The 18,791-nt window shown below is 42.7% G+C and overlaps 1 protein-coding gene across 1 annotated transcript in view; it reads left to right on the top strand.

Annotated features, from left to right (window-relative positions):
• IHO1 (interactor of HORMAD1 1) overlaps window positions 1-18,791 on the top strand; it is a 39,446-nt gene that overhangs the window by 11,641 nt on the left and 9,014 nt on the right. The window contains exons 3-6 of the mRNA XM_007533590.2: window positions 7,035-7,209; window positions 9,987-10,150; window positions 15,522-15,570; window positions 15,862-15,949. Coding sequence (XP_007533652.1) covers window positions 7,035-7,209; window positions 9,987-10,150; window positions 15,522-15,570; window positions 15,862-15,949 — 476 coding nt within the window. The remainder of the gene's footprint in view (window positions 1-7,034; window positions 7,210-9,986; window positions 10,151-15,521; window positions 15,571-15,861; window positions 15,950-18,791) is intronic.

Genomic DNA, 18,791 nt, shown 5'->3' with positions numbered 1-18,791 from the left:
CACATCTGCAGGGGGAAACTTCACAAGTGGTGAAGCAGGGCTGCAGGCGTCTGTCTGTCTCCCTCTCTATCATCCCTTTCCCTCTTGATTTCTGGCTGTCTCTATCCAAATAAATAAATAAATAAAGATAATTTTTTAAAATTTTTTTAAAAGGGGCCAGGTGGTGGTGCGCCTGGTTAATCACACACATTACAGTGCGCAAGGACCCAGGTTCAAGCCCCTGGTTCCCACCTGCAGGGGGAAAGCTTCACAAGTAGTGAGGCAAGGCTGCAGATGTCTGTCTGTCTCTTTCCTTGTCTGTCTCCCCCTCCTCTCTCAATTTCTCTCTGTCTGTATCCAATAATATTAATTAATTAATTAACTATTTTAATTTTTTAATAGAGGGGGAGGGGAGGTGGGAGTAGATAGCATAATGGTTATGCAAAGAAACTCTCATGTCTGAGGCTCCAAAGTTGCAGGTTCAATCCCCTGCACCACCATAAACCAGCACGGAGTAGTACTCTGGAAAAGAGAGAGAGAGACTTGTAGATCTGCTTCACCACACATGAAACTTCCCTGCAGATGTGGAATGGGGGGTTGAACCCATGTCCTTGAGCATGATAATGTGTGCATTCAACTGTGTGTGCCACTGCCCAGCCCTTTTAAAAATCATTTTTTCAATATTTTCATTAGTGACATAATAAAGATGGGTTGACTATATATATATTTCAAGTTAATGTGTTTCAGTTCTCCGTATCCCACGTAAGAATGCAATCACCCCACAGTTGTCCTTCACTTCCTAACTGACTCCTCTGATCATCATCACTGCCAGCCCCATCAAATTAGTCCCAAAAAACACATTGTATTTTTAACCGCTGTGTAGTACTCTATTTAATAGATGTTCCAGGATTTTTTTTTTATTTATAAGACTCAAATTAGTAGTTTTTATACATTGTTAAAGGCTTTTTCTCCCCTAACTCTAAATATTCCTTATAGGGTTGCCCCTCCCCAACAATATTTTAAATTTTTAAATATTTATTTATTTTCCTTTTTGTTACCCTTGTTGATTTTAAAATTTTAATTAGGAAACAGCATGCACCAGAGATGCACGTGGTCTGTTCGTGCAAAGGTGGCTGACCCGATGTGGACACTGATGCCCCCCCCTTTTTTTCCTGCCACCAGGGTCATTGCTGGGGCTTGGTGCTGGCACTCCAAATCCACCGCTCCCAGGTCTTTGAGCATGATGACGTGTGCGCCACTGCTCAGCCCCCACGGATGCTCACTTTCACTCACTTCTAAGACCCTGCTTTCACTCCCATTCTACATTCACTTCACTTCTAAGCTACAACCACACCTATTACAACTTCCAGCTGTCCTTCCTTTTTTCCTCTTCCCTTTCAGATAAGGGAAACAACTCCTCACTTCCTTAGGTGCTCTCCAGATTCTCTTCCCTCTCAGTGATGGTGCAAAAACAAATGTTCCTGTTCACAGAAGTTCTGGGTCCGAATGGAACTAGGATCAGAGCTCTGTGTTCATCTTCTCCTAACATTTCCCCATCTGGGAGTATGGACCAAAATTCTTTTGCAGTGCAGAAGGAGGTCTGGCTTCTGTAATTACTTCTCCACTGGGCATAGATGTTGGCTGGTTGATCCATACCCCCAGCCTGTCTCTGTCTTTCCCTAGTGGGGTAGGGCTCTGGAGAAGTGAGGTTCCATGACATGTTGGCAAGATCGTCTGCCCAGGGAGGTCAGGATGGGATCCCAAGTAGCATCTGCAACTTGGTGGCTGAAAGGCAGTAAGATATGAAACAAAATGTTTAATAAATAGGAACTATAGAGTATAAATAGAACCAATGAGAACAGGGATCTTAGGATGGAAGGAAGGTAGGGAGTCTATTTTAGGTATGTTCCTAAGAGTCCAGGACTTTAGTAATTTTTGCTTGAGCTTGATAGCTAACATGGAGGTGGATTAAAAATGTTTTCTGGGAGGATGGTGTCCAAGTGGAGAATAGAAAGCTGGGTAAGGGCAGAAAGTAGCTCCCAATTTTTTTTGGGGGAAATATATATACTTAACTGTTTACCACATCTGCCTGGCCCAGGGCCCATGTATATTCATATTTAGCACAGGAGCTTATAGAACTTCTGGGTTCCTGTCAGTCTGAGCTCACAGTCCGTGGTCACAGCTGGGAACATTCTAGGCTGTACTCATTTCAGGACCAGTCCTCCTTGAGTAGCAGAGTAGAGTCGGATGGCCTAGCCTCCTTTCAGACAATGGGGCAGTCCTTACATTGTTTGTAGTGAAGATAAAGTGCTAGAGAGGCCCACAAAAGAACTAATGTGGACATTCCTGGTGGAAGAGTGATCCATTAGAGGTCTAGGTCCATGGTATGTATAGAGTGATCCAAGGATTCCCTGACCAGGACCCAAGGTGATGAGGTGGCTTAGTATTGGCCAAAATGGCTGTCACAGAATGAGCCTATCTCTTGACTCTTCCTCCCTCCCTTCCTCCCTTCCTTCCTTCCTTCCTTCCTTCCTTCCTCCCTCCCTCCCTCCCTCCCTCCCTCCCTCCCTCCTTCTCTCTCTCTTTCTTTATTTCTTTCTCTCTTTCCTTCTTTCTTTTTTAAAATTTCTTTATTGGGGGATTGATGTTTTACATTCGGCAGTAAATACAATAGTTTGTACATGCATAACATTTCTCAGTTTTCCACATAACAATACAACCCCCACTAGGTCCCCTGCCATCCTTTTTGGACCTGTACTCTCCCCCGCACCCACCTTAGAGTCTTTTACTTTGGTGAAATACACCAACTCCAGTTCAGGTTCTACTTGTGTTTTCTCTTCTGATTTTGTTTTTCAACTTCTGCCTAAGAATGAGATCATCCCATATTCATCCTTCTGTTTCTGACTTATTTCACTTAACATGATTTCTTCAAGCTTCTTGCCTCTTTCTAGTTTTTGTAGCCCCGCCTCTCATTATTGTTATTCATTTTAGATAGAGAGTGAAAGAGAGAGGAGAGATGGGAGTCGGGCAGTAGCGCAGCGGGTTAAACTGCAAAGCCCAAGGACCAGCATAAGGATCCCAGTTCAAGCCCTCAGCTCCCCACCTGCAAGGGAGTCGCTTCACAGACAATGAAGCAGGTTTGCAGGTGTCTGTCTTTCTCTCCCCCTCTCTGTCTTCCCCTCCTCTCTCCATTTCTCTCTGTCCTATCCAACAATGATGACATCAATAACAACAACAACAACAAACAAGGGCAACAAAAGGGAATAAATAAATAAATAAATATTTAAAAAAATAATTACAACAAGGGCAACAAAAGGGAATAAGTAAATAAATAAAAATTATTAAAAAAAAAAAAAGAGGAGAGACACCACAGTGTGGTCCTACCACTTGTGAAGCAGGCATTGAGGTCTGGAATCAGAGCCCTTGTGCATGGCAAAGTGTGCACTCTACTTGGTGAGCTATTGGATTGTTGGCAAAGTCGTGACACATTTTCACATAGAAAAACATAGAAAAATCACCTCAGTACTTTTCTGACAATCTGATATTTCTTGTCCCCCAGATTGATCTTTTTATTTAGAAATAAAAATGTTCGTGTTTCATTTGAAAATCTATTCAGATATTTTTTTAAATAGTTTTTAATTTAGTTTTATTTTTAGTGACTTGATATTGATTTACAAAATTATGGCACAACAGTGATATAATTCCACACTGTTCTCACCACCAGAGTTCCAAGCCTCCATTCCCTCCATCAGAAACTGCAGTAGCCCTCCCAAGGTCACAGATATGGGTGGACTATTATTTCCATAACTATCTGTCTCTATTTATATATATTTGCCCATTTCTTCCACAGTCCTGCCCTCTCCTCCCCAAGTCAATCGCTTTTTTTACAAGGGCATGGCTTAGCTCTGGCTCACAGTGATGCCAGGGCCACACTGCCTCAGGCATGAAAGTCTGCTGTTGAAATTGTCCTCCTACCATCCTAGTCACATAGTTTTAAGATCTAAATGCTGCATAATTTTTGTAGGCTCAGAGAGCTGTTTTTTCCCCAGTCCAGCTAATTATTCTCTTTGACCTAAAAGCAAAATTCCAAAGAGCTATTTAGCTATTTTGAGCAATGATTATACAACCTGTGTTATTGTGTGCAGCTCATTATCTAGATGAGCTTAGAAAATAGTTCTTCTATGAGTCAAAATAGTTGCTTTTCCCTGTGCTGAACTATTAGAGATGTTTCTGTTGGTCTTTTATTAACATATGAAGATTCTTTCGGCTAAGGATATGTATTTAGTATGCTACCTACTTAAGTTTCACATTTGGAAAACAATTTTTGTGTGTTTTAGCTAAAAGCAACTTTTTTCAAGTGACACAACAACACAAAGTAAAGCAAATTGTTACTTTCAAGCAAAACTTTGAAGGCTGTTTTAAGTAAATGTGGGTGTGTCAGTGTTGTTTTTGTAGTAGGTTCAGTGTACTGTGTTCAAGTGTTATTGTGTAACTACCATAATCACTATGTCATTCTCGGGTGAGGTTTAAAAGCTGGCATAGATATTACCTCAAGGAGGTAAAGTGTAAGATACTGTTCTTCAGAATGGACAACGTTTCATCGGTCTGTGCATGCTGCCATCATGAAGCACATAATCGGGTAACCTGCACAGAAAGGAACTTTCTCATGGTTCTGGAGTGTGACGTCCTATAACCACATGCAGCTGGATGGCTTTCTCAAGAGAGCTCCCGTCCTGCTTGCAAACAACTGTTCTTTCACGGTTTCCTCACATGTTGGGGAATGAAAAAGGCCAAGGTGTGTGCATGCGCGTGTGTTTCCCAGAGCCCCACGCACCTCTGGTTTATGGTGGCTCTGGGGATTGAATCTGGCTCCTTCAGTGTCTCAGCCATGAAAGTCTTTCTGTATAAGCATTATGCTGCCTCCCCAAGCCCACTTTGGTGTCTTTTTTTGGAGGAAATGTTTTACAGGACTGTTGGCTCAGGGTGGTGCCCTGGTTTAGAAAGACACTAATCCCATCGTGTGATCTTAATTAAATTCACGTCCCTTCACATTGAGGAGTAGGGCTTCAACACAGACGTCTTTGGAGGCCATAAACATTCAGCACATAGTGAGGCCTAGCTTGTGTTGATCTGTTATTTTCTCTACCTCCCTCCAAGTCTGTCCCCTTCTTTTCCCAAGGGCACATAGTGTAGGAGAGCGTACGTGCTCTTCCAATTCACCATCTATATTCTTTGGTATAAAGGTTTAGAAGCTTAAATAAATGTCATGAGATATAGCTCATTAATTTGCTATATTTGTCTGCATTCAAAGTTACATCTTTTGAGACTCACCCAAGGATCATATGTAAATAAATATAGTTTATTATTTCTGACTGTTGTGTAGTCCACATTTTATTTTATCTTACTTTATTTTAATAGTTTTTATAAAGAATAAAATTTATTTGTCTCCTGCAGGACAGACCCTTCTCTTCTTTTCTTTTCTCTTTTTTTATTAGTGATTTAATGTTTTTATTTTATTTATTATCTTTATTTATTTATTGGATAGAGAAGCCAGAAATTGAGAGGAAGGTAACGATAGGGAGAGAGACAGAGACACCTGCATCCCTGCTTCACCACTTGTGAAGCTTTCCCCCTGCAGGTGGGTTCTGGGGATTTGAACCTGGGTCCTTGCGCATTGTAACATGTGCACCCGGCCTCATGATTTAATGTTTATTTACAAAATTATAAGACAACAGGAGTATAATTCTCCATTATTTTAATAGTTTTTAAAAGCTATTTTTATATTAAATTTGTATTTATTTTTATTGAGACAGAGAAACTGGGAGGGGCATGGGGAGGGGGCCCAAGGCCCAGGTCCTAGTGAATGTTAATATGTGCATTTTACAAGGTGTGATGCCACCCAGCCCCTACATTTTAAATCTGTTTACTTAGTGATGAACAGGCTTGACTTTTTTTTTTTTTTCCTCCAGGGTTATTGCTGGGCTCGGTGGCTGCACCATGAATCCACCACTCCTGGAGGCCATTTTTTCCCCCTTTTGTTGCCCTTGTTGTTGTAGCCTCGCTGTGGTCATTATTATTGCCATTGTTGATGTCGTTCGTTGCCGGATAGGACAGAGAGAAATGGAGAGAGGAGGGGAAGACAGAGGGGGAGAGAAAGACAGACACCTGCAGACCGGCTCCACCACCTGTGAAGCGACTCCCCTGCAGGTGGGGAGCGGGGGGCTCGAACCGGTATCCTTATGCCGGTCCCTGCGCTCTGCGCCACATGCGCTCAACCCACTGCGCCACCGCCCGACCCCCAGGTTTGACTTTTTAAATGATAATATCCTTAAAAATAAGTGAAAAAATAAGAGCTAGCTGGTGGGAATGGAGTACATTTATATCCCTGCTGACATGTAATTTTGTAAATCAGTATTAAGTCACTAATAAAACTTTTTTAAATAAGAGCTAGCATTGTCTTAATTCTCTTACACATTTTATGAATTTTATTCCTAAACTGGAGTTATTATCTACAGTGCTGCTGTATAAGGAATATGAATCTTTAATATTTGATCTATATCTGACTGTGCCCATATTGCTGTGAGCAAAACGTCTGACAGGGAGTCCGCGTTAGCTCAGCGGGCTAAGTGCACGTGGGCAACGCGCAAGGACCTGTGTAAAGATCCCAATTCCAGCCCCTGGCTCCCACCTGCAGGGGAATCCCTTCACAGGTGGTGAAGCAGGTCTGCAGGTGTCTTATCTTTCTCTCCCCCTCTCTGTCTTCCCCTCCTCTCTATTTCTGTCTGTCCTATCCAACAACAACAACAATAATAACTACAAAAACAAAAACAAAAAAACACAAGGGCAACAAAAGGGGAAATAAATATAATTAAAAAAACCACATCTGACATTCAAATTTTGTGTTTCTTTATAGGTAGTACTGGCAATGTGCAGAAGGTGGACGATTGGAACAAATTAGTACTCTGCTCGGAATATTCTAGAATTGATAGTTGCCAATTCTGATTTCCTTTGTTCAGGATGTTTGTCCACTTGATATATTTTTTTCTTCATTTCAGAACCACTAAGCCCTCTAGCTGGAGTAATAATCAGACTGATTATTCTAGTCTCAGTGACTCCCAGTTCCTTTTTGGATCCCAGTTCTGTCCAGAAAGTTCAGAGACCTTGACCGCACCTTTGGACTTTGGAGTCCATTTGAGACATCCCAAACAGACAAAGCAGAACGCACTGGACGTGAGTGTGCACATGTTTCGGTCATCACATCGTAAACCATAAAGGATACTTACTCTACTGAATTGTGTTTTAGAATTGTGCATGGCTCCCTTTTAAAAATATTTTGACGTATTAATATGAGACAGAGAAAGTAAACTAGAACATTAGCACATGTGATGCTAGGACCTCATGCTTTGAAGTCTAAAGTTCCGTCCACTGCGGCGCCATCTCTCATACCACGGAATTATTCTTTTAAGTGGCATTTATCTCTGACTTGTACTTCCTTGGTGACTCATTTGACTTGGTAGTGTGAGATGGAAGAAATTACGTCTGCACTCTACTCTATTCCAATAGTACATATCTGCACTTTTTTCTTTCTACTCATGCTAGAAAACTTTGTATCGACTTCTTCTAAGGAGAGCCAAATATTACATGGCATTTTCTAAAGTCAACCACACTACGATGTGTAAGTTTCATGGTAAGGGCTAGAGAAATATCTCACCGGGTATGATATCTGCCTTGCCATATGGTTCTATCCCTCTTTCCATGTGTAAAACACACACACACACACACACACGCACGCACGCGCACGCACACACACACACTCACTCACACTCACACACACCCCTCATTCTCATGCAGACTGAATGGTACAGCACAAGCCTTACCATGCACAGGCTCTGGACTTGATCCCCAGCACCACACGGAAGCACTCTGAATGTCACCAAGGCAATTCTATGATGATGGGACAGCAGCATCCCCTCTTTCTCATTCTCTCCATCTGTCCTTGGAGAATCAGTGTTGGGCCAGGAGGTATCATTCAGGTACTAGGCTCTGGGTTCATTTCTCAATACATTATTTTAAAAAATTATTAGTATAGGAGTAAAGTAACAATTTTTTCTTTTAAATAAACATTCTTTTTTTCTAAGGAACGTCAGGTACTCTATAGATCTTAGTCTATAATGTTTTGTTACCTTCTTAAAAGAGATGAGCATTCTGAGGCCTAGCTTAATGAATAAGAGGCAGGATAAGGAGCAATCTGATTTCTTAAGTTTTTATTTATTTACTATTGGATAGAGACAGAGAAATTAAGAGGAGAGGAGGAGATAGGTAGAGAGACAAAGAGACACCTGCAGCCCTACTTCACCACTCCTGAAGCTTTCCCCCTGCGGGTGGGGACCAGGGGCTTGAACCTGGGTCCTTGAGCATTGTAATGTGTGCGCTTAACCAGGTGCGCCACTACCTGGATCTGATTTCTTAATATTTTAAGGCATGATGCAAAGGAACAAACTTAGTTTTGCATATACACTTCACTACTGAGTGGCTTCTGAGTCCAGTTCTTTCACTCTTTATTTAGAGAGAGCACCAGCGAAATAGCTCACCTGGGCATGGCTTTGCCCTGTGCCCAACTCATGAGCCTGATCCCTTTCACACTGAAGGAAGCTTTGGTGCTGCACTTTTTTTTTTTATTAGTGGGGGAGGGAGAGGATGACTCTTACGTATCTGAGGCTCCCTGCTAGGTCCCTGGTACCCCTCTTGTATTGCTGTTACACTCTTGACTTCTCTCATGTCAAACTTCTTTTTTTAAAACAATACCATTTAAAAATTTTATTTTATTTACTTAATGGATCAGAGATTTTATTTTATTTACTTAATGGCAGAGATAAATTGATAAGAGAAAGGAGAGCTAGAGAGAGGGAGAGGGAAAGGTGCTGCACTTTCTTTCTCCCCACCCCCACCATTACCTTTCTGTTTTGTCTGAAAAAATATTTAAAGAAAAAGAGGAAGGAAAGAGAGACAGAGATAGGAGAGATGCTTCCTCACTCCTCTGTCATCTGTGGAGCTTGCCCGGTGTCACTATGGTGCTCCCATGTAGTGCTGGGGCTGGAACCCAGGCCTTCCACAGGGTAAGCTGCATGCTTTACCAGGTGGGCTGTCTCTCAGTCCTTGATTCCTTAACTTTTTTTTTTTTTTCCAATCAGCTTATCTTCTTTTGTCAGATACACATATCTTGATTAGATTTAACTTTACTTAGTCTTGCCTACATGAAATGGACACAATAGGATTAGGTATGTGCTTTAATTAGTAGAGTCTTCCCTAAGTATTTTAGTCCAAAAAATTGGTACCTAGTGATAAGAGGAATTAGTATGTTCCCTGAGTATCTCAAAGTTTTACCTCAGAATGTAAGAAATAGCTTATTACCATGTGCTGGTATATTTACTCTCCAGTCTACATCAGATTTACAAATAGGTCAGTTCACTAGTTGCTGAGGAATAGGAATTTGAGTTTAATTTATTCAAGTGAAAATATTTTTGTACTATTTACTTTTTTCATGAGAGAGAGGGGAGAGAGAAAGAGAGAGAAGAGAGAGGTTGTGTGTCCAGGGCACAGTTCTTCGGCAGTGCGCTAGACATCGAACCTGGGCCCTCATTCACTCAAGTCTTGCATTCTACCATGGAGCCTTCTCCTCTAAAGTTATTTTTCTCCAAATGAAAACTTTTAATACATTATCTCAAAGACTACATAAATAATTCTGTTACTGCCTTTAAATGTATTCAAATGAGTTTTAACCCATTTTAGCTGACATTTTAAATGCCTCTGGGTCAGCAAGGCAGAAACTGTATTAATAAAAATTACTTTATTTTAATATAACTTTCTGGTCTGGATGAAGTTAAAGGGAAATGAAAATGCTTGATGGTTTTGGTTGGCAATTAAAGGCAACTCTGCATTGTATAAGAAAATAGCAATTGCTGTAAATACTTTACATGTGAAGTGTCATAATTTCTTTCACTTAACAGAGTGAACCTAATATTTTTACAAAGTACCAGACAAAGCCCCAGTTGTTTGGAGGAGATACTAAAGATGGAGAATTGCTTCCTTTTCCATTGACTATTGGGAAATCAAAAAGTCTGTTGGAACAATTTGAGGAGAAAAAGAACAGGGCAAAAGATAAATGTGACAGGTATGCAGATCTTTCAAGTGGATGACCCTCTTGTAGATCACCTAATAATTACTTTCTTTTAATTTTCTTTCTTGTCAATATCACTTGTTGCAGATTTCTGGCAGTCATGATTTTGTCCCCTCTGAAAAGTAAAAAAAAAAAAAAAAAGTTAAAGAACTTCTGTGAGAAATGCAAAATTGGGGCAGAGTTGGTATACTGCTTTGCTGAGTGTGTAACCAGGTCTGGCCTGGGACTCCATCACCTTGAAGGAAGTGGTAGTATCTTTCCCTTTCTCTCTCTCTGCCCCTCTGTCTTGATCTCTCTGTCTGAAAGAGAGAGAGAGAGAGAGAGAGGGAGGGAGAGAGAGAGATGCATAATTTATATTTTTCTCCTTAAAATTCTGCCTTTGTGGGAGTCGGGCTGTAGCGCAGCGGGTTAAGCGCAGGTGGCACAAAGCACAAGGACCGGCATAAGGATCCCGGTTCGAACCCCGGCTCCCCACCTGCAGGGGAGTCGCTTCACAGGCGGTGAAGCAGGTCTGCAGGTGTCTATCTTTCTCTCCTCCTCTCTGTCTTCCCCTCCTCTCTCCATTTCTCTCTGTCCTATCCAACAACGACAACAACAATAACTACAACAATAAAAAAAAAAACAAGGGCAACAAAAGGTAATAAATAAATGAAATAAATAAAAAAAAAAATTCTGCCTTTGTTTTCCTCTTTTTTTTTTTTTTTTTTGCCTCCAGGGTTACTGGGGCTTGGTGCTGGCACTATGAATCCATTGCACCTGGTGGCCATTTTCTCCATTTTATCAGCTAGGATAGAGAGAAATTGAAAGAGGAGGGGGGAGGTAGAGAGGGAGAGAGAGAGACACCTGTAGACCTGCTTCACTGCGTGTGAGGTGACCTCCCCTGCTGGTGGGGAGCAGAGGCTTGAACCCTGATCCTTGTACAAATCCTTGCACTTAGTATTATGTGTGCTTAACTGGGTGTACCACCACCCAGGCAGGCCCCCTTTAGTTTGTTTTCTTTTCACTTCATCAGCATTAGAAAATTTGGTGGCTGGAGTAGGGCACCAAAGTAAAAACCCTAGGTTGAGGGTGAGGGTGGATGTTCAGCCTCATGGGGTGGGGGTGGGGTGGGGTGGGGGATGGGATGGGACACAGTCTTTGGGTGGTGGGAATGATGTTTATGTACACTCCTATTAATTTGTAATCATGTAAATCACTATTTAATCAATGTTTCCTTTTTATAAATAATTTTTTAAAAAGAAAGGAACTTCGGTGGCATGGTTTGTGTTAGAGGCTAGAATGAAGCACACGATGGGGGTGGACAGATCAGCCGCAGTAGTGCACAGGACTTCTGGCCCGAGGTCCCTAGTCATTCCGAGGTGAACAGTGCTCTGGTCAACAACAAAACAAAACCTGTTGGCCGAGCAGCGGTGCATCTGGTAGATCAGAACCTCCTAGTCCCCACCTGTAGGAGGAAAGCTCCTCAAATCATGAAGCATCTGCAAGTCTCTGTCTCTCTCTCCCTTTTTTTTTGTTGCTGCTTCCAGGGTTATCGCTGGGGCTCAGTGCTGGCACTATGAATCTACTGCTTCTGTGGCCATTTTATCACTTTTTTGTATAGGACAGAGAGAAATCGAGAGGGGAGGACAAGGTAGGGAGAAAGACTCCTGCAGACAGGTTTCACAATTTGTAAAGCAACTACCCTGCTGGGGGAGCCGAAGGCTGGAACCAGGATCCCACGGTACTATGCAGGCTTACCCCAGTGTGCCACCACCCAGCCTCCTTTCTCCCCCTCTCTTTCTCTCCCTCCTCTCTGTTTCCTCTGTCTCTATTCAAAATGAAGGAATAAATAAATACAAACAAAAAAGCCACAGTAGTCGATGATCCTTATGCCGGTCCTTGTGCTTGGCACCATCTGCGCTCAACCTGCTGTGCTACCGCCTGACTATTTTCTTCACTTCACGTGAAATTGAGAGTTTCACATGAGAAAGATGTCTAGAAAACAGAGCACAACCTGCTACCTCTAACACCAGGCATCAGATGGCAACCTCAGGCATGCGAGGCCCACGCCTTATTAGTTGAGCTGCTTTCCCGCCCTAATAAGTAAGTCTTTTCAAAGAGAGAACAGGGGGTCGGGCGGTAGCGCAGTGGATTAAGTGCATGTGGCGCAAAGCAAAAGGACCGGCGTAAGGACCCCGGTTCGAGCCCCCAGCTCCCCACCTGCAGGAAGCAGGTCTGCAGGTGTCTCTCTTTCTCTCCTCCTCTCTGTCTTCCCCTCCTCTCTTCATTTCTCTCTGTCCTATCCAACAATGATGACATCAATAATGCCTACAACAATAAAAAAACAAGGGCAACAAAAGGGAATAAATAAAAATAAAAAATATTATTTAAAAAATTTTTTAAAAGAGAGAATAAAGCAAATTAATTATTTTTTTAAAAGATTCATTTAAACAATATTTAGTTTACCTACTACATATGGTGAGAATTTCAGATAGGTTTCTGCTTCGGTCATACAATTTCCAAGGGTTTTCCACCACAGACAACTTCCCAAACCAAATTCCAATGTGAGTCCAATGTTGGCCCTCTTCCCATTACCCAAAATGCATTCGATTCTTCCTCGCACTGTAGCAATTATAGTCCTGGAACTTCTACCAGTACACTAGAGCTGCATTTTCCTTTTGCAGTAACCACAACCATCAGAGAGAGAGAGAAAACACACACGAACATGTACACACACGCATGCGCGCACCAGATTCCAGATTTTGCAAGATATCTGTGAGGGAAGAAGAGCCCAGGGCTCAGGAGAAACTAGGAAAGTGAGTCCCTGACACTGAGCCACTAAAGGAGACAAGAGGTTCTGTTTCCCCTTAGGGCCCTCACCTTAAGAACTGAAGCAGAAAAGAACAGGACAGCTTAAAATAAAGACTCTGCTTTTCACTCTAGACACAGAGTTGTAAATGATGTAGTAGAGGTTGCATCCAAAAGTTCTGGGAGCCCTGAGGACAGACTTCCAGCTCTGACTGGAGGCGTCAGGAAAGACTCCATCCAAGGGAGCAACTAAACCGAGTGGGAGTTTTGGGCAGAGAACTTGGGTCTGCCAGATTCTCAAGTCTGCCTCTGAATCAGCTTACTCTGTGAACCACTATTAACACTATTTTATATAACTCTGCTCTATTTTTGTTGTTCTTTTAAATTTATTTCATACAAGGTAGACAAGTTCACACTAGGGAGTCTGTGTGTGCACACATGTGCATGCCCATGAGAGAGGGAAAGGGAGGGGGCGGGAAGGGGAAGGGCAGCAAATTAGGAGGCTCGGGCATGGAAGACCGGCACTCTGTCAGCTGAGCTGGTTTCCTGGCTGCTAACTGCTTAAATCTTCTATTTATTTATTCACTGACATGAGAGTGTAAGAGCCAGAACATCACTGTGGCACATGCAGTGCCAGGGGCCTAACTTGTGACTGCGTGCCCGCAAGTCCAGCGCTTCAGCGACTGCGTCACATCTCAGGCCACAGCTGCTAATCTTGTAGCTTTTTAAGAAACAATTATTTTATTGAGGGGCTAATGGTTTACAGTACAGTTGACAGATGAGTACAGTTTCTCATCTCCCCAGAATAGGTGTCTGGAAAACACTGTCATTCACAACGTAGGGCCTTTACTGCCACCGTGAAGCTGGGCCCAGAGCCCCCGAAGCCCTCTCTCCTCCTTGCCCAGAGTCTCCTGCTTTGGTGCAGTACACACAGCCAGTCCAAGTTCTACTTTGGGTTCTGCCTGCACTAAGAATCCACTGCTCCTGGTGGACATTTTACCCATTTTTTTTAATAGGGTAGGACAGAGAGAAGTTGCTAGTGGAGAGGAAGACAGAGAAGGGGAGAGAAAGACACCTGCGGACCTGCTTCATCGCTTGTGAAACAACCCCCTGCAGGTGGGGTGCAGAGGGCTCGAACCAGGATCCTTGAGCTTCAAACTATGTGTGTTTAACCCACATAGTTAAGTGTGCTACCACTCAGCCCACCATAATGACTTTTTAAAATATATATTTTTATTTATTTATTATTGGATAGAAACAGAGAAATTACTGTTGAATGTAAAACATTAATTCCCCAATAAAGAAATAAATTTAAAAAGATAAAAGAAACAGAGAAATTGAGAGGGAAAGGGGAGGTATAGAGGAAGAGAGACACAGAGACACAGAGACACCCGCTTCATCACTCGTGAAGCTTCCCCCTGTAGGTGGGGACCAGTCCTCGTGTACTTTAATGCGCGTACAACCACCTGGCCTTCCTGGCCTTGTTAGTGAAATCCCACTTGATTGAGATCATCCAGTATTCATCATCTTTCTCTTTTAAAAAATATTTTATGTTATTTTAATTAGAGAAATACAGAGGTAGAGAGAAAGAAGTGTTGCACAGCTCTGCTTTGTGGTGGCGATGAGGATTGAACCTGGGCATGAAAATCTTTTACATAAATATTATTCTATCTCCCCAGCCCACATCCATCTCTTTTTGACTTGTCTCACTTAACATGATGACTTCAAGTTCATCCAGATGAGGTGAAGGAGATGATGTCATCATTTTGAATAGCTAGGTAGTATTCCATTGTGTACATGGACCACAGTTTTCTTAGTCACTTATCTGTCGTTGGACACTCCACAACATAGCGCATACAGAGACCCTGGCTTCATTCCCCAAGATATATAGAGAGGGAATTTTGAAAAAGAAAAAAAAAAACGGTTTGCCTTGGAAGTAGTCGATGAACATCACTGTCCTCTTTTATTCCAGCTAGAGTCTGGTCTTCAACTCTCCTCAATTCTTATTCTTTTTTTTTAAATTTTTTTAATATTTATTTTATTTATTTATTCCCTTTTGTTGCCCTTGTTGTTTTATTGTTGTAGTTATTATTGTTCTTGTCGTTGTTGGATAGGACAGAGAGAAATGGAGAGAGGAGGGGAAGACAGAGAGGAGGAGAGAAAGATAGACACCTGCAGACCTGCTTCACCGCCTGTGAAGCGACTCCCCTGCAGGTGGGGAGCCGGGGTTCAAACCGGGATCCTTATGCCGGTCCTTGTGCTTTGCGCCACCTGCGCTTAACCCGCTGCGCTACAGCCGGACTCCCCTCAATTCTTATTCTTATTCTTCTTATTATTATTATTACCAAAGCAATGTTCAGCTCTGGATTACGGTGGGGCAGGGGACTGAACCTGGGACTTGGAGCCTTAGGCACGAGAGTCACTTTGCATAGCCATTATGCTGTCTACCCCCACTTCAACTCCTCAATTACTGTTCTGGTACTTCCCTAGGTGAAGGCATGCCATGTTCATATAAAGCAACTCTAACATTTATTCAATAGTCCACAAATACTGATTTTCTTTTTTCCTCCCTTTCTAGTGAGACTCTGTACAAATTAATTTCTCATGTCAGAGAAAGCATTCACAGGGTAAGTATAATTATATCTCAAGGAAAAGATCTGACATTTTAAGATGTTTCATAACTATACTGCATTAACTCTGGTTTGTCTAGAAAATAGTGTTTTAACTAAACTTTATTTTCATTGCTAAATGACCTTTCTTCAAGTTGGTAAAACAATGCAACAATCTATGAATTTCTTCTTTGATTACTTTTGTTTTCATTGGGGTGTGTGTGTGTGTGTGTGTGTGTGTGTGTGTGTGAGAGAGAGAGAGAGAGAGAGAGAGAGAGAGAGAGAATTTCTCTGTTCTTGGTTTCTTAGTTACAGACATCTGTGGAAACATCTGAGGAACATCTTAGTTCAAGAAGTCAGTCTATTTTGGATTCTTTGGAGACAATGGCCAAGACATGTAAGTACCTCCTGTGTGAGGCTGATCAGTGCATGTGACCTCCTTGACTCCTTGGTTTGTGCCAATGGTAAGGTCGCTGGCAGCACTGCAATGAGAGAACTGGGCTGGGTAGGTTTCTTTTGGCCACTGAGCACTGGAATTGTATGTCTGACATCCCAGAAGCTCCAGGTTCAAACCCTGGTACTATCATATACCAAAGTTGAGCAGTGCTTTGCTCTCTTTTGTTCACAAAAATGAAATTTTAATTTAAGAGATAAGTGGAAGGGGACCAAGCGGTGGCGCAACTGGTTAAGCGCACACACTACAGTGCACAAGGACCCAGGTTCAAGCCCCTGGTCCCTACCTGCAGTGGGAAAACGTCACAAGTGGTTAAGCAGGGCTGCAGGTGTCTCTCTGTCTCTTTCCCTCTCTCAACCTCTTCCCCTCTCAACTTCTCTCTGTCTCTATCTAATAATAAAAATAAATAAAAATTAAAATTTTTTTTAAAAGATAAGTGGAAATGGGTACCTGAGTTTAACCCTGAAGGTAAGTGGAGTTGGCCGAGCAGGGTAACAGGGCCACTTCCATGAGCGAGTGCAGCTGTTCCCTGCTACCCAGATACCTCTGGGAATTACTAATCTTCCGCCTAGTAACCCCACCACCACGTGGGGGCACTTGTCCCATAATACTGTTTAGGACAAATCACCAGCATCTCAACATCCCAAATGAGCTGCTGGCTGTTGAGTATGAAGACACTGCTCCCTCAGGACTTAGACTCTCAGGAGCTGGAAATGCTCCAGTCACCTATTGCTCTTTTTACTGCTTTAGTTTCAGTGAGAATGGTTTTGTAATAAATTACAACATCTTTCTCAATTTCAGTTGCAGTTTGCAGTTTATAAGTTCCCTAGTCTGTTAATTAACGATTTACATTTAGATTAATTGAAAAGGCAGGACCTGGCCCTTAATAGTCAGAAGACAGCCCTAATCTCAAGGACTTCTCCTCCCTACACATGCCTTGCATGTGTCAGGCCCTCCCTCCTTTCCTCCTTCCTTCACTCACTCATGAAATAAATGAGTAAATAAATCTTTAAAAAGGGAGAATCAAAAATTAACTTTTTAAATATTTATTTATTTTTAATGAGAATGATATATATACAGAGAGAGAGAGAGAGAGACCAGAGCACTGCTCAGCTCTGGCTGATGGTGGTGCTGGGGATTGAACCTGGGACCTCAGAGCCTCAAGCATAAAAGTCTTTTGCAGAACCATTATGCTGTCTCCTAACCCAAAACAACTGTCTTTAGGTAGACACTGTGTAGAACCAATAATTTCACAGTTAAACAGAAGATGATCACTGCATCTGTATTTGGCTATATTTGTTTGTGTATTTTTTATTTGAAACAAATTGAAAAGTTATTCAAATGCCACAGGATGGATTGCTCATGGTTTACAAAAATTAGTCCTTTTGTGTAGCTTAGAAATGAATCCCCATCTGTTTTCAAAGAAGAACTTTACTGTCTGTCGGTTTCCAAGCTGGGTATCCACACAGGGCAACTTTGCATCTGTTTGGAAATCAGTCCTGGATTCCCAAGTGGAGGGAAGTGCAGGGTAGGCCCATCACCCTCACGAGAACTAGCAAGACAAAGAGTGGAAGTAAATCAGGGCTGTTTCCCTTGTATAAGATGATGAGATGACTCATTTTTAAAATACCCCAAGAAAGTATCACTTTGTTTTGTACATTTTTAAACAGAATGAAGTACAAAAGGGAGGACTGCAACAGAGACATAGTATGGAAGGCTTAGAAAACGGAATAGAAGCACCATGATGCCAGCATTAAATTAATGTAGACGGGGTTAGAGTGAGTCTGGTTTTCAGTAGGCATAAGAATCCTGATCCGGGGTTGGGCGGTAGCGCAACAGGTTAAGTGCACATGGCACAAAGTGCAAGGACTGGCACAAGGATCCCTGTTCAAGCTCCCAGCTCCCCACCTGCAGAGGAGTCACTTCACAGGTGGTGAAGCAGGTCTGCAGGTGTCTGTCTTTCTCTCCCCCTCTCTGTCTCCCCTCCTCTCTCCATTTCTCTCTGTCCTATCCAACAAAAACAACATCAGTGGCAATAGTAACAATTCTTCTAGCGTTTGCCCTTCTTCCGTAGCCAGTCAACAGCATCAGGTTGAGCCTGATGTAAAGTTTCGAGACCTCCTTTGAATCTGGAGAGGTGGCAGTCGTTGACTATGTGGGTCATAGTCTGTCTGTAGCCGCAGGGGCAGTTCGGGTCGTCTCTGGCTCCCCAGCGATGGAACATAGCGGCGCACCGGCCATGGCCTGTTCGATAGCGATTGAGGAGGGCCAATCATAACGTGCTAGGTCAAAGCCGGGTTGACTCTCGCAGGGGTCTGTGATGAGGTGTTTGTTCTTTACCTCAGCTGACTGACTGCCAGCTCTGTTTCCAAGAGACTGGAACAGAGAAGTTCAGTGTAGGCGGAGGGGACCAGATTGGGTGACGAGACGTCAAGCGTTGGACAGGGTGGGCGAAGATATCCGCGTAGATTGGCAGGTCCGGTCGAGCATAGACGTGGGAAATGAACTTAGATGATGCCGCATCCCGACGAATATCTGGTGGGGCGATGTTGCTAAGAACTGGCAGCCATGGAACCGGGGTGGAACAGATGGTTCCAGAAATGATCCTCATGGAGGAATATAATTTGGAATCGACCAAGTGGACATGGGGGCTACGGAACCATACTGGGGCACAGTATTCTGCAGTGGAATAGCATAATGCCAGAGAGGATGATCGTAGTGTGGAAGCGCTCGCGCCCCATGAGGAGCTGGCCAGTCTTGCAATGATGTGATTCCTCGCGCCCAC

This window comes from Erinaceus europaeus, chromosome 12 (assembly GCF_950295315.1).
Source record: "Erinaceus europaeus chromosome 12, mEriEur2.1, whole genome shotgun sequence".
NCBI lineage: Eukaryota > Metazoa > Chordata > Mammalia > Eulipotyphla > Erinaceidae > Erinaceus > Erinaceus europaeus.
This window is presented reverse-complemented; position numbering and strand designations above follow the sequence as displayed.